At 39.9% G+C, this 15,105-nt stretch overlaps 1 protein-coding gene and 1 pseudogene across 1 annotated transcript; both read right to left on the reverse strand.

Annotated features, from left to right (window-relative positions):
• Nucleotides 1–734: 734 nt before the first annotated feature.
• LOC116215520 lies at nucleotides 735–6,247 on the reverse strand. Its single transcript, XM_031551265.1, has 10 exons — nucleotides 6,004–6,247; nucleotides 4,318–5,270; nucleotides 3,891–4,020; nucleotides 3,350–3,801; nucleotides 3,117–3,197; nucleotides 2,908–3,006; nucleotides 2,327–2,485; nucleotides 2,126–2,212; nucleotides 1,965–2,036; nucleotides 735–1,296 (listed from the first exon to the last, which is right to left on the reverse strand). Exons 2-10 carry the CDS (start codon nucleotides 5,122–5,124, stop codon nucleotides 967–969), a joined length of 2,217 nt encoding a protein of 738 aa, XP_031407125.1. The 5' UTR covers nucleotides 5,125–5,270; nucleotides 6,004–6,247; the 3' UTR covers nucleotides 735–966.
• Nucleotides 6,248–11,294: 5,047 nt separating this feature from the next.
• Nucleotides 11,295–12,567, reverse strand: LOC116203429 (annotated as a pseudogene).
• Between the last annotated feature and the right edge of the window lie 2,538 nt (nucleotides 12,568–15,105).

Raw genomic sequence — 15,105 nt, forward strand, 5'->3', positions numbered from 1 at the left:
AATATATCATAATTGGATACGTCATAATATACGATATTGAGATAATTTCAAAATAGGAAATTGACTACCTAACAAATCTAAATCGCCTAAGATAAGATATCAAATAAAATCGGAGAAATATCCAACTTATTTGATTTTCTAAAATCAAAGATCACATGAGATAACACGGACAATATTAATTTCCTTGATCACCAAGAATTATAATCTGCTGCCACTAGAAAAATAGCCGTCCACCCCCTGATAAATATGCATCACGCCCGTGCACATAAATTGGGCTCCCCAAATGAACTCTTCTTGCTAGGCTTTATGCTGAATTGGCTGGACACATTAATTCCAGGCCTTCTTTTCCTCGTTTGGGCCTCAATTGACCCGACCCATGTAAGAATAACCGCTGCCCGCCTCTTAGAACTCGAATCAATGTATCCGAAACTCGGCAAAACCATCGACACCACCGAATGCATGTCATGACTCGACTTCATGAAATGCAAAAAATAGGTGTAAACACATGTAAAAGGATTTAAGTTTGATAAAATAATATTTTAGTGATATGATAAATAATTCCAATTGCAAAATTTTTCCTCCTCTTTTCTCTTAAAACGGAGGAGAGAATAAATTTTTTTTTAAATGAAAGGACTTTTTCCTAAGAAAATTGGTTTTGATTGACATGCGACCAAAGGAGAGTTCACCATTGAAACTTTCATTTAGCCTAATATATAGATATATAGATATAGATATAGATTATCGCAACGAGAGATGAAGATTTGCATTATCGAACGGCTATACAATCTCTTAAGAAGAAAAGGGCAGGCTCCGAGATCTTTATCGGTTTCTGCCCAAAATACAGTGATGCCAATATATTTTCTGCTCGGGATGATTCTCAACTCAAAAAAGGAAGCCTACTTTTCAATGTCAGGCTCATAAGTTCATTATAAGACTAACTTCAACGACAGGTATCCTCAGTCTCACTCACCACTGCTTCCTTCCCTTCTTCTTCTTCTTGGCGCCACCGCCTCCGCTACTGGGCGCACCGCTGCTGGCGCTCTTGGAGCTGTTCCCTCCTTTGCCTGTCGGGCTATCAGCAGAGGAGCTTCCGCTAACATTGTCAAAAACGCCCGCCTGCACAGCGTTCTGCAACCACTCGAAGAATTCTTCCTCGGTCATGGTCTCCTCCATCGAGGGAGGCACCCGGGCCCCCTTCTGTCCCGAACCAGTTCCCTTTCCTGCGCTGTGTTTAAAAGTCGCACTAGTGTTGACATGAAAGCTCGGCTTGTGTGTGTTGGCCGGGCATCTCATTCCCTGCGACCACGTAAAGGCCAAAACCATAGAAAAAGGGATAATCATGTATTGTCCCATATCCTGGAATTGTATATTCGCTTTCCCGAACTCTATTTTGAAATAAGTTTTCCATCAAAACTTAAGGATCTGAGAGGGAAGGAACGGGAAAGGTGGTGGGCTGGGGAACCTATAGTTCTTATACATTTTTCTAAAACACTTGTGCTGACCATCTATCCCAACTTGTGGAAAACCACACGCCCTGTCAGTGCACCTTCAAGAACGACTCTAGACAATTAAGTCTGAGCTCAGCCTGTCGTTGCCAAAGCTGTACCAACCATTAGCCATGGGACCAACCTCTTGTTTAAACTCAATAAGATCAAAGTCCAGAGGGGCAAAAGACCTAGAAGGGTCCCAAGGTGCTTATAGTTCAGGAAGAGTGGTCGAGGGGATGACTATTTATCAAAAAACACAAGGAAATTCATAAGCCTTTTTTTTTTTTTTAATGTTTGGTTTCAGATCGGTAGAGTTTAACCGCAAAATTGACATTGAAAGGAGAGAAATCACAGAGTCAGTTAAGAATTTTAAAAAGTCAAAGCCAACTTTACTCATTTTTTCTACTGATGGAGTTCAATTAACCATAGAAACCTTTCAGATTTCAAAAGAGAGAGATAATTGAAGGCTAGCTTTACCTGACAAATATACCACGCAGTAGCATTGTAAATTTTGCTTTCAGCACAGACATAGGCAGTGGGATGATTAACCTGCAGAAGATTAACCACGCAACCATGTAAATTGCTATTGCAGAGGAGGATAGAGAGGAGGTATTTCATCAAAAGAACAGGACACTGACCTTCTGCAGCAACCCAAAAAGGAAAGGCTGCGAAGCTTGCTCTAACCACCCATCTCCATCCTTTGCTTGATGGAATTCTTTGCAGTCCTTTAGAAAGTAAATTTCCACACGAATAAGTTAAGTTTTACAAGCATCTGGAACCAAATCTTCTTATCTTTGAAGACTGCAAGCATCATAACTAGAGGCACCGATATATAATACCTGACACCATCTTGCTTGAGATTTTGGTTTCTTTGTTTGTAACCAGATATGGAAACCATTGCACCTTTTGCAAGCTATTCGCCTAGGTTCTCCACAGAAATCTTCACCCTCACCCTCTGAGTGAGTAAATCCAGAAGGAAAGAAACCGTGACTTCCATTCTGTAAAGTCAACATGATTTAATGATATAAGCCAATGAATAATGGCGACAGTGCATGGTCCAATAAGCTTATTTAAGTACAAAACAGTGATGATTCAGAGTATAGCAAGTTATAAACAACTGAATAGCCAATGTATGTCTATGTGTGAGAAAGTCAAAAACCTCATCTTATGCTTTATCTATCAAAATTTGAGATTTAAAGTCAATGGGAAGAGGAATCTAAAGAAACAGAGAAAAATTTCTCTCAGAATAAAATCATTGTTGATCTCTGAGATACAGATGGCATTCAGAAAATTACAGCATTAAAGAAAGAGCAAATAACTAAAGTTTGCGCATATAGCATGCATACTTTCTAAGATCAAAGAGGACTAGGAATTAGATATCTCTGCAACATTAACATAAAAAATATTTGCTTGAAATGACCTTTTGAGAAGCATTCTGAAACCTACGGAAGTAGTTCAACAGCTCCTCCCTCCTTAATTCATCATCGTAAGCTTTTCGCTTCAATGAATCAAGTAAAACCTTCAAGAAGAGACAAACACATATATCAACATTAAGATCTGATTGGGAGAAAATTTAATTCAGTAGAAAGATATCACATGCATAAAATTATGCAACACCAATTGATGTACCTCATATGCATTCTGAAGTTTCTTAAAAGCTTCTGCCGCCTTCTCATTGCCCTGATTTTTATCGGGATGTACGAGCATTGCCTATATCAAGCAAACGCTGATTTAATAAAGTAGATATAGAAGACCAAAAGAATTCCTCCTATTATGATGACATCACTCAACAAATTGCAACATAATACCACGCTGCACTTGGCAATTTTTATATCATGGAGCTTAGGGGGTAAACATTATACCTTTTTTCTATATTCCCTCTTTAGTGAAGAAGCATCTATATCCTCATAACGGGAGAAGCCGAATACTGAGTAATAATCGGAGCAGTTCAACAAGCGAACAACTTCATCTTCTGAAGTTATGTCAGAATTTGAGCCACTGGTAGAAGGAGCTCCTGAGCTACGGTCAGATGAAATTCCAGGTTCAGCTTCAGAAAATGAAGCATTTGCTTGTTCATCATTGAAGACACCCGATTGACCTTGATTTCCACTAGCTTGGTCTGACGGCTTGTTGGGTCTTCTAGGCTGATTCACATTATTCCTCAAGAAGTATATCATCGCGTCACTGGAGATAAAAGATAAATTTAGACCTAACAGAAGGCCAAGGAACCCAACATATGTCCAAGCACTATACACAGAGTATACAGTGGCTATTAGAAGTGCGAGGCGTTCCCGTTTTAATGCAAATGCCACACCTGCATGTATAGGAAAATTGGTTTCATCAAGTTCTAGAACGTGTATAATAAAAGAATACTAATTTTCTGGTGAAATTCTGACAGAATACCTCCAAGGACAATAGCAAGAGATGTTGTCCAGAAGCTTCCATAAAACCATAAGGCAAGGGTCCCACAAATTGCGAGAATCATTAGCCCAAAGGTAATCCCGACAAACAAGCCCGTCAAGACAGCAACAGCCTGAATGCACAAGATATTTATATGTTAATCTACATATGTATCAAGCACAGATGGAAGATGGGAATGGGCCAATTTATCCAAGAAAAACTCAGGAGATATACATTGAAGTCCAAATATAATGACAAGCAATGAACATAGATAAAGCTTTACATTCCATTTTGCTCAGCAACAAAGAGAACAATTCACTGTGCAGAGTGGATAGTAGAAAGTATGGAAGTGCATGCGAACGAAATAAAGCAATCAGGATTATGCTCCAAGAAATTATATGAGTAACTAAGAGAATGAAGCGCAACTTACCAGGACCAAAAGAAACTTGGACATGCCTACCATCGCAACTGCTGAGAAGACTGCGCACCATATAAATGAAAAGAAGGATGTCGTCCCCATACGGAGGAAAGAATCGATGCCTCTGAGAGTGCAATCCAGCCAAATCATTGTCAGGAGAAGCATTATGTTCCCAAATTGTATGAGCCACTTCAAAACAACAGGGTAAGCTAGCTCAATCTTCTGTCTGGCATAGTCACAAGAACCTAATATGCTGGTTTTTGCATCAATCAACCAAGGTCTTTGCTTCTCTAACCACTCTCCAGCGGACTTCATTATATAGGGAGCTGCTCTTCTCACAGTTTGGACAACAACATTATCCGAAAACTGAACATTTTCCATCAAATGATCTATATGCCCCTTCAATGCATAGCTTAAATGATCGAAACTATTCTTAAGACCAGTGAAACCATTGGCTATCGTCTCATTTTCTTCTGTACGACCCCAAGTTTCTGTTGGAGACGCATCACTGATGCCCTCCCTAGAGCAATCCCCTGGACACTCAGGAACTCGAATTCCATCCATCTCTTGCTTTTCTGTCCTCATAATTTTCTCAGTTCCTTTACCTATTCCATTGGCATCTACAGCGCAACGATTTTCTTTCATGATACCAGTAAACTGATCACCAGTGTGGTCACAGTCAGGGAGGTTATCTTTTGGATAAACCTTTGCTTTAGTAGATTTTCCCCTCGAGCCTGCTGGTGTTTCAGCACCTCTCAGTTTGTGCCTTGGTAAGGAATGATCAACTCCATTCTTCTGCTGATTACTCTTTCGAGCCATAATTTATATGTCGAAAAGTATTACCACATGACAGCTCAAACAGATCTGCTCACAATTTTGTCAAGGGAGCCACCGCTATCCAGGTTATGGCTAGCATAAAAACCAGCAAAGTGTCATCACAGCGCCCATTGTTCTGCAGACGTGCTCTACACAGAAGAATGAAAGGAGTATCATATCAGAAACAAAAGCATTAGCAGGGAAGTAGACGTAATGGCTAAGGATGGAAAGATTTCATAAACAACATAAACAACCAAAGTCTCCGAAGAAAAAACAAATATAAACAACCAAAGATCATTTCTAAGCATTTCAAAACCCGAACCTTTTTTTTTGGTAAAGAATTTCATGACCTCTGCTTTTTCTATAGGAAGGAAGAGAGATGAGCAAGATTCTACAACAAGCAAAAGGGCATCAATCGGTCGAAACCCCATAAGCAATTAAGAACACCACCCTGCTTTAAAGACTCAACAGAATATTCCAAACACTCATGTCTCATTCTATGAACGATCCGATGCCTCCTATTGTTCATTTTCACAACACAGCAAGGCATGTCGAGCTAGAAATGAATCAAGAACAGCTCAAGAAAACAACTTTCTGCCCTCAACAAGTACAGTTTGATCTCCGCAGCAGTACAGTATAGCTTTCTGGCAGTCGAAACGGACGAAAACAAGCTAAACAAATCAAAGAACCTAAAAGGAACGCATCAAGGAACGAAGAAAATCTAATGGTACTGAAGAAATTCCCAAAATTTTGGGCATTTACAACGAACTCCAAAACCCAAACCTGGAAATGAGATAAGACACTAAAAAAGAAACACAGTAATGGCGGCAGAATCATTGGGGACAGCCATTGGAGAACACGAGGAGAAGCGCGCACACATACCTCTGACGAGAACCGCATGCAGAACAGCTCAGCCGCGAAAAACCCTAATAGGAGCGATCGGTTCACAAGCATGAGAATCGGAGAAGAGTGCCTCGACCCGATTGCTGCTTCTTCTCCACCAAATGCTCAGTCCTAATTATCTTCTCCGGGCAGCTCTGTACCCTCTAAGAGAGAGAGGAAAGAGAGAGATGTCAGAAGGGAGAGGTGCAGAGGGGATAAAAGGCCACGCGCCTCCACGCGCGCTGGCACTGGTCTAGCTCTCCTTTTTGCCTTTTTTTTTTTTGAAATCTTTTTGTTGGTCGTTGGGGGCAGTTTGGCTGACTCGAGGACAGTGGTGGGGCTTAAGTTATCCTTGTCCTGGAGCAGGATTGTCCTTCGCCGCGTTGGGCTTGATGGTTTAGAAGAAGTTATGAATTTTGAGAGATTCTAATGGTGTGTTTGGTTTTAAAGTTGAGTTTTAATTATAATTGAGTTGTAATGATTGTGTCGTTGAATTATGAGAAAAAGTGTAAAAAAGTAATGAATAGTTGAGAAAAAGTAATGATTGTATTGTTGAATTGTAGAAAAAAAATAATGGGTAGTTGAATGAATTGAATGGTTAAAAAATTGAAGAAAAAGGAAAATATAATATTTGTGTTGTTAGTTTTTATTGTGTAATGAATAGAGTTAAAAGTAGAGTTAAAATTTTAAAAAAGCGATTATAAAATCCAACGGAGCGTAATTCATATATATATATATATATATATATATTCTGGATTTGGATCACTTAATTTTGAGCCTCTTTTCCGGGATAGAAGCGATATGCTCTCAGTGGAAGCATGCGAAGATCAAGTGGAGTATGCTCTAATGTTTTCATCTCTTTTTTTCTTTTCATACTTTTAAAAAGTATCCGTTTTAAGTTTTGATACAAAATTTTCAGGTACGATTCTCAAATCTATTTGAGTCAACCAACATGAAAATGTCGATCGGAACCAACCCAATCTTCTCATGCCGAATCCTAATGAGAATTTCTTCTCTTCTTCTTCTTATTTTGTATCTCAAGTCTTCAACAACTAATAAAAGAGTTGCATGTTACGGCTCACAATTGGCTTTGTACCGACCAACCATACTACTCATTAGCCAACTTGCAGCGGGATTGAAAGGACTTATGGTCTAATAGTTAACAAGCTTACTCTCATACGTTTTGGTAACTCCAAGGTTTCAAATTCAAATTTCCTTTAGTGCATTTATCAAAAACAATTGTTATGTGCTCTGGCTTGGACTTAGGGGACACGGTTTCTATAAACTATACTAAGTCTTTGGTGGTGCTGCGCTGACGGGGACAATGCTTGCATTGATTGTTCAGTTCGTCTGATATGTTTGCGGTTGAACAAGAGAGTCTGGACATTCCGTAGCAATGGGAGGCAAGGTCGCCACTATTGCTGACACCATTTTACCTATCAAAAACAAAAAAAAAAACTTGCAGCGAAAGTGCAAATTTATATGGTACGTTTGGTTTCAGAGTTAAAGTAACTTTGATTTTGATTGTGAAAAATGACAAATGATTGTGTAGTGTGTTGATTTAAAGTTAAAGTTAAAATTTTTGACTTGTGAAATGTGTATTTTTGTTGTGTAGTGTGTTGAGTTAAAGTTAAAATTAAAATTTTGGTGATTTTAACTGCGAAATCAAACGGAGCAATAAAGTTTCGAGAGAGAGGAATGCATACTTGAGATGGATTAGGAATGTATATGTGAGCTACATAAATGACATAACCGGCCTTCTCTTTCCAGCCTAAAGAAGTTTTTGGCCCTTTAAGTTTATAGGCTGCACCATCCGCTTTTAAAAGCTATACCTATAATATGCAACTTTAGGGAAAGGTAAAAGGTACTGATTTCAGAGTTAAAGTTATTTTGATTTTAATTGTGAAAAATACAAATGATTGTAAAGTGTGTTGAGTTAAAGTTAAAGTTAAAATTTTTATAATTTTAATTGCGAAATCAAACGAAATTGTAATAAATGTTTTGTTGTTTCCTCTCGAAGTTCTCGCTATAACCTTCTTCCCTTGGAAAATGAAGGAGACAGCATTGTCCCTCTCAACTTTCCCCAGCACGTAATTATTATTTGACTTTTATTCCACCACGATGCAGGTGATGTTAATTGAAATGGATATGGATGAAGAGTTACAGCTTGTTTGAATAGGAAGGAAATGAAGGGAAAATTGTATAGAATTTTCAAAAATTCTCATTCGATATTTTCTCTATTTTTTTTCCCTTAGCTTTTTTCAATCCAAACGGAGGGTTAGAGAATTATTCATTGAACAAAAATCACCGATAAAAGAAGATTTAGAAAATTTAAATTTAAATAAAATTTTCGTTATTTAGTTAAAGCGAATTGAGGGTATTTTTTGTGAATAATTGAGTTTTTTTTTTACGTGATTGATCATAACACATGCGACTGCAGTAATATCAAATAATATCAAAATGCATCAACGTAAATGTTAAATATTAAAAATATATAATGAATATTTTAAATATCCTAAAAAAATATTGCAAACTCCATGGATTAGATTTAGAATGGCAATATGTGTCGTGTCGTGTTTAAACGAGTCGTGTCTAAACGGGTTCGTGTTAGAAAGCTCTAACCCGAACACGACAAGTTTAATTACGGGTTGACACGGATACGACACGTCTAACCCGTTTAACTAAGCGTGTCTAAATGTCTATGTATACTTACCTACACAATATAACACTATTACCTTTATGTACATATTATACATACATGATATGACACTATTACCTTTAATTGCATATTACTACATGATTGACATGATAAAAGTACCATAAACATGTGATTTATATAAACAAATTTAGATGATTTTAGTGTATTTTTTTTCTATAAATTGATACAATATGTGAAACATATTTATTAACACGATAATACATAATATAAACTAGTCTAACTGTATCTAAATGGATTACAAGGGTTAAATCCGTTTAAACACGATCATTTATTGTGTCTAAACGGGTTTGATCCGTTTAGACACGAAATATATTTAGTCTTAACCCATGCCCAGGTTGAAGATCCTAAGGTTGGGTTTGCCACCCTAGGGTAAGCCCATGACGAGGGTCCTTCCCTAGAGTGAACACTTATTTCCGTCCAACCTAAGGGCTCAGGACCCCTAGGTGAGGGTCGTCGCATGCTCGCGAGCATCAGTTGACCTTTTCTAGCCGGACTACGATCGCATGCTTGAGGTGCATGTCGTGGCTGTGTTGTCTCATATTCATCTATTGTGTGCGAGGCCCATATCTCGGGCGATGCGACGAGGCCAGACTTTGGCCATGGCAAGATCCAATCTACCTTCTCCGACTTGAGACGTCTGTCAGGGGTCCTTTGTTTCGCCGGAGATGGAGGTGAGGCTAGGTGATGACCATAATCTCTCTATAATTTTCAAGAATTGCCCTTGTTGATGTACTTTTGGATGGGAGGCCCCTCCTGATAAGTAATTCTAGCTCCGTCCCTGGTTCTTTTATTATTATTATTATTATAAGTCCCTGGTGTTAGTAGGTATTTCAGTTATCATTGTTAATTACCGATGGACCACAATGTCTATTCCTAGCTACCTATTTTGAGCAAACTATTTGCAACAAAGGGGCTATTCGAAGTCGCCTTTCATATTCCTTGCTGTAGATTCATCGTAGAATGGCTATTCTACTCGTGGCATTAGATAAATAGTTGTTAGTCGAAAGAAAACTAAGTTAGCCATTCCGCTAGAACATTTTCTTTGTGATCGTGTTTATCGTGATAAATGTGAAATATAAGCTTGTTTAACAGGACTTTTACTGTAATAGACAGAAAGCGAATGGATATATATCTCTTTTCTGTTCATCGCACGATCGTACTTATTGACAAAATACATCAGATTTGTGCATCTCGGGACAAACTTACATAGAAACCCTTACAAAATCCGAACTCATGACTAGAAAACACGTCGTGTAGGTTTTGAAGAGGAAGGTAGGGTACTACTATAATTACAAGAGGAACACTAAAATGGATCGACCCATATCGCAACCCATTTCTAGCATTTCTAGATCTTTGGGATCTAAGGACGAGAGCTTTTCTCTACGTTTATGACTATAGGCGTAAATGGATACCGAGTGAATTGGATTCACTTCGAGATCAAAAGTCAAGTTTCTTGCAACTGAACATTTATTCGGAGGAGAGCAACCGTCATAGATATTTTCCACTTTCCATCTTTAGAGAGGATCATCATTGTCCGTATTCTTTTCGAAAGCCGGTAAGATGGGGGAAGTTTTTAAGGCACATCTTCTGAGTGGATATTAGCTTCTGGTGTGTTGGAACAAATGGGAAATTTGAAGGACATGTTGCAGGTAAGGCAGAAAAATTTTGGTGCAGCTACTTAATCCCCGATGCTCGCTATGGATTCAAAAAGATTACGAGCATTTCCAAGCTTCAAGATCACGTCGTCCCCACCCATGGAGTCACAACACAGCAGAACAAAATCGTCTGGGAAGGGTGGGCCGGTGGGGCTCATTTCGTCGTATGCTTCTCGTTTACTTCTTTCCCTCCCATTCTTTCGATCCAAGAGTGAGCTAGTAGCATGTGAACTGTCACAGTAAAAGCAGCGACGCAAACAATTTCTAGCTAACGCACCAAGGCTGTGCCAGACAATAATCCAAATCACTGGTTACAGCAATGCATCACTACTAACTACTCCTCAACGTAACAGTGAAAGAAGATCAAAGTGCCCCGACCTCAACTGCATCTACCTATGTCTCCAGAAGACTAAAATGCTAAATCCTCCTAAAGAGGTGTGATAAATTATCCTTCTAACGTTTCTGTTAAATCCTCCTAAGTTAGGAAGATTTTTATAACTACGAGGATTTAACAGAACTCTTCTAGAAAAAACTCTGCCATCGAAGATTTGCTTGCTTTCTTAACATCAGAAACTTCAACACTGATCAGTTTCAGCACCAGGCTAATCGACTCCTACTAAAATCAACATGGCACCCAGAAGTTCCAGATTTGGACTCTGTCTTCTTTTTCATAAAGGAGATGTTGCTTCCAATTCAAAAATTCACGGTTTAAGTACAAGCTTCCTTCATCAGAATATCTGATAGATTCGAACAGTTTCAAGGTATGCTAAAGAGACATGATTTTCTAAGCCTTGGTTTTGGGTAGAACGCAAAGGAAGATGCAGAGGCTATTGGCAGTATATCACAAAGGAGAAAAAAGAGAAAATATTATCAATATAGCTACCAACAGAGAAAATAATTATGATTCCTGAAAGAAATGGCAACTCAAATGAGAAATGATCAAATTTATTATGGCCAAGACCTGGAATGTTACAACGCTACATTTTTGCACGTTTACACAGCAACTCAATTTAACAGGAGCAATACGAGACAACCTTATGATATCAACAGATAATAATAGTCAATCTAACAGCAGCATTTGTTATAAATCAGCTGCTATCTAAACAAAATCCATTAAATCGGACGGGACTGAAGTGAACCTAACCTTACCAGCAGGAGAAGATTGTGCTCTGAAATGAATGTGCTGAAAACCACAGAGGTAGCGTGGACCCGTTCTTCAGAGAATACATTTCCTTCCACACTCAGATGGCCAAAGTACATACTCCCGAGTTTGACTGATCGGGAAGATCCCCAGCACCAAACCTCTTATGCATCTTAGACTCGCTCGAGCCACCAGATTCCAATCCTCGCTCTCGTAATTCTTCAACACCCAGATGTTCAGCCACGCCTCTGAGATCTGAATCACCGACAAATACCCATCGGACTCGAGCAAGTAGACCCTGTTCCCTGGCCCTCAGCCAAACTCATCAGGCAGCTGCATCTTCCTCCAAAGATCATAATTTAAATCAAGTACAAGCATACAAGCCCCGCCAGTGAGCCAATGGAGGGCCCCATAGACGAACACACCTGGTTCTTGCTCATGGGTGAAGTGGTCATCCTGCAAAGGGACGAACTTCCTCCACTTGCTTGACTCAGAGTCAAACACCGAACAAATAAAGGTTCCATCAGGCCAGTGCCCAAAAGTTCGATGATAACCAGCTAACACAACATTGTACTTCTGTCCTGACAAATCACAATCTAGGCCCACCAGAGCCGCTTCTCCACAGGGGCAAAACCTCATGATAGGCCTCTCCTGCTCCTCGGTAGCAGCCTAAACTCTTGGGTCATAGGGTTGCACACATAGTACACGCCCTTATCGGGTATGCTGGAGCAGCACAGCAATCCAATACAGGAAGCCCTAACCTTAACCCAGTCTTTCAAGAAATCAAAGCTCATTTCGGATACACCACGAAGGTTATCAATGAAGATCAAGCTCATGTTCGTTGACTCCGATGAGTCTGAAACCTCAACCAGAACCACTGAGTTCCTGACTGAGAGTTCATTCTGGAGATGAACAAAGTACTCCTCGGACACCAACCTGTGCCAGAAATTGCAGACGATTTTGGCCCTGAAAAGGGATTTAATGGGCAGACGAGCTAAGTTTTGGAGGACAACCTCGTCTGGGAAAAACTCAACCTTGTGGCAATTCATGATAATTCCCCAATCGGGTAACAAAACAATCGAAACCTCTTTCTTCTACACTTCATTGATGAAAATATGACATTTTCGGAGGTGCCCAGGTGATCACAAATAAAGGCTTGAAATGGTGGTTGCTTACCTCAATCAACCGTCAAATTCAAACTGGGGTCGGACGGAATTGCAAGCAAATTGGACCAGTTAAGAGCAAGATAGGAGATTCCCCCGGAGCTCAGAAGCAGAGGAGGGAGGAATGAAAGGGATATCAGAAACAAAAGCATCGGCAAGGAAGTAGACATAGTGGCTAAGGATGCAGAGATGTCATCAACAACATAGACAACCAAAGACCACTCCTAAGCATTTCAAAACCGAACTTTTTTCTGGTAAAGAATTGCACGACCTCTGCTTTTTTTCTACGGAAAGGAAGAAAGAAATGGGCAAGACTTCTATCTATAACAAGCAAAAAGGCATCAATCGGTCGAGACCCCATAAGCAATTAAGAACAAAACCCTGCTTTTAAGACTCGATAGAATATTCCAAAAACTCATTTCTCATTCTGTGAACGATCCAATGCCTGCCATTGTTCGTTTTCGCCACACAGCAAGGCATGTCAAGCTAGAAATGAATCAAGAACAGCTAAAGAAAGCAACTTTCTGCCCTCAACAAGCACAGTTTGATCTCCGCAGTAGCACAGTATAGCTTTCTGGCAGCCGAAACAGATGAAAACAAGCAAAGCAAATCAAAGAACGTAAAGGGAACGCATCAAGGAACGAAGAAAATCTCATGGCAAAGCCGAAATTTCTCAAATTTTAGGCATTTACAACGAACTCCAAAACCTAAACCTAGAAATGAGATAAAGATACTAAAAAAAAAAAAGAAAAAGAAACACGGTAATAGCGGCAGGATCATTGGGGACAGCCATTGGAGAACACGAGGAGAAGCGCGCGCCCACACATACCTCTGAGCAGAACAGCTCAGACGCGAAAAACCCTAACAGGAGCGAGTGGTTCACAAGCATGAGAATCGGAGATCAGTGCCTCGACCCGATTGCTTCTTCATCTTCTTCTTCTCCACCAAATGCTCGGTCCGAATCATCTTCTCCGTGCAGCTCTGTACCCTCTGAGAGAGAGAGGAAAGAGAGGGGTGTCAGAAGGGAGAGGTACAGAGGGGGATGAAAAGTCACGCGCCCCACGCGCGCTGGCAGAGGTGTAGCCCTCTCTTTTCTTTTCTTTGCCCTCCCTCTTTTTGTTGGTCATTGGGGCTGTTTGGCTGACTCGAGGACAGTGGTGGGGCTTAAGTTATCCTTATCCTGGAGCAGGATTGTCCTTCGCCTCGTTGGGGATTCCGAAGGCTCTATTGGTTTGGTTCTCTCCCCCACGTTTCAGCCATTTTAGGATGTTCCTATCATTAAGACCAAGCCACCATCCAATCGGGAAACTATCAAGTTCGGATGGTTCGCCGGTTCGAATGCAACTATGTCACTGACCCGAGGATTCAATGATGTAAAGTTGTTGTTCATATGTGTGTTTAATTGAACGAGTATGGTTGAAAGAATCAAACTGTCAGCACCCCATTTTGGTAGGTAATGCATATCAATAATAATCCAGACCATGACTTGAGCATTGATACGGAAGAAGGCTCGACAGAGCAGCAAATTACTATTCATTCTCAAGTCAGCAGAGATAGGCAGATGATTCAAGTATATAACAGAAAAACATACAGAATCATCCAACGACATACAGAGCAAATAAGGAGCCCAAACGGCATCCAAACCGGTGCTTTCAAAATACATCACCTACAGTACTATTTTATGCTTGTTCGCTCGACCATCAGAAAATATCCAATATTGGACTCCAAAAATCCCTCGTGACGCCAAACAGATGAAAAGTGTCTTCAAACACATTTCATAGATCATTTGCTCTATACAGAGCAATTTTCTGTATACATACAACTTTTCAGTGAAAGTTTAAAAAACGCTGGTTCACCAGAGAAAAATTAATTCTCGATGTCAGATGCGGTCATATCCAACAATTATATAGAGTATGAGCATTGCTTCATATTATCTCTCGGAAGTCACGCAGACACCTCGAATGACTTCTGAGCGACAGAACAAGCATAACCTTCAACGAAAAATCATTTCCGGAGATTGGTCTGACAGAATATCGACAAACCAAGTTAGCCATGTATTGCCCCAAAAACTACAGCGGACAAACACAATTGGGCAAATCAGTCTGCAATATGCCTTTTAGTTTTTCGAATGACCTCCGAATGGCAGAAAAGACCGTTTTTTACAGAAATTCATAACCGAAGGTCCTTCTGGTAGAAACTTGACGTCAAATGGTTGGCCAATACAGTGCTACTCATCCCAAGGCTCAATGTAAAATGCTTATACGGAATTGCACAATCCATCTAGGTCCTCAAAACAGTGCTTTTAGAGTCTCAGTTGCACTTTTTTAATCCTTCGGAGTCTGTTCTCAACGAACAGAGATCGCAACGATCTCCGGACCATCCAAGCAACTTAGAAAGTATTCTGAGAAATCCGGCTTCTGACTC

This window comes from Punica granatum, chromosome 1 (genome assembly GCF_007655135.1).
Source record: "Punica granatum isolate Tunisia-2019 chromosome 1, ASM765513v2, whole genome shotgun sequence".
In the NCBI taxonomy this organism is placed as follows: domain Eukaryota; kingdom Viridiplantae; phylum Streptophyta; class Magnoliopsida; order Myrtales; family Lythraceae; genus Punica; species Punica granatum.

Coding starts and splice junctions, on each gene's coding strand:
- LOC116215520 (XM_031551265.1), bottom strand. CDS start 5,124: ATGGCTCGAAAGAGTAATCAGCAGAAGAATGGAGTTGATCATTCCTTA. Junction 4,021..4,317: donor CCAAGTTTCTTTTGGTCCTG/GTAAGTTGCGCT, acceptor TTGTGCATTCAG/GCTGTTGCTGTCTTGACGGG. Junction 1,297..1,964: donor CTGCGTGGTATATTTGTCAG/GTAAAGCTAGCC, acceptor ACGTGGTCGCAG/GGAATGAGATGCCCGGCCAA.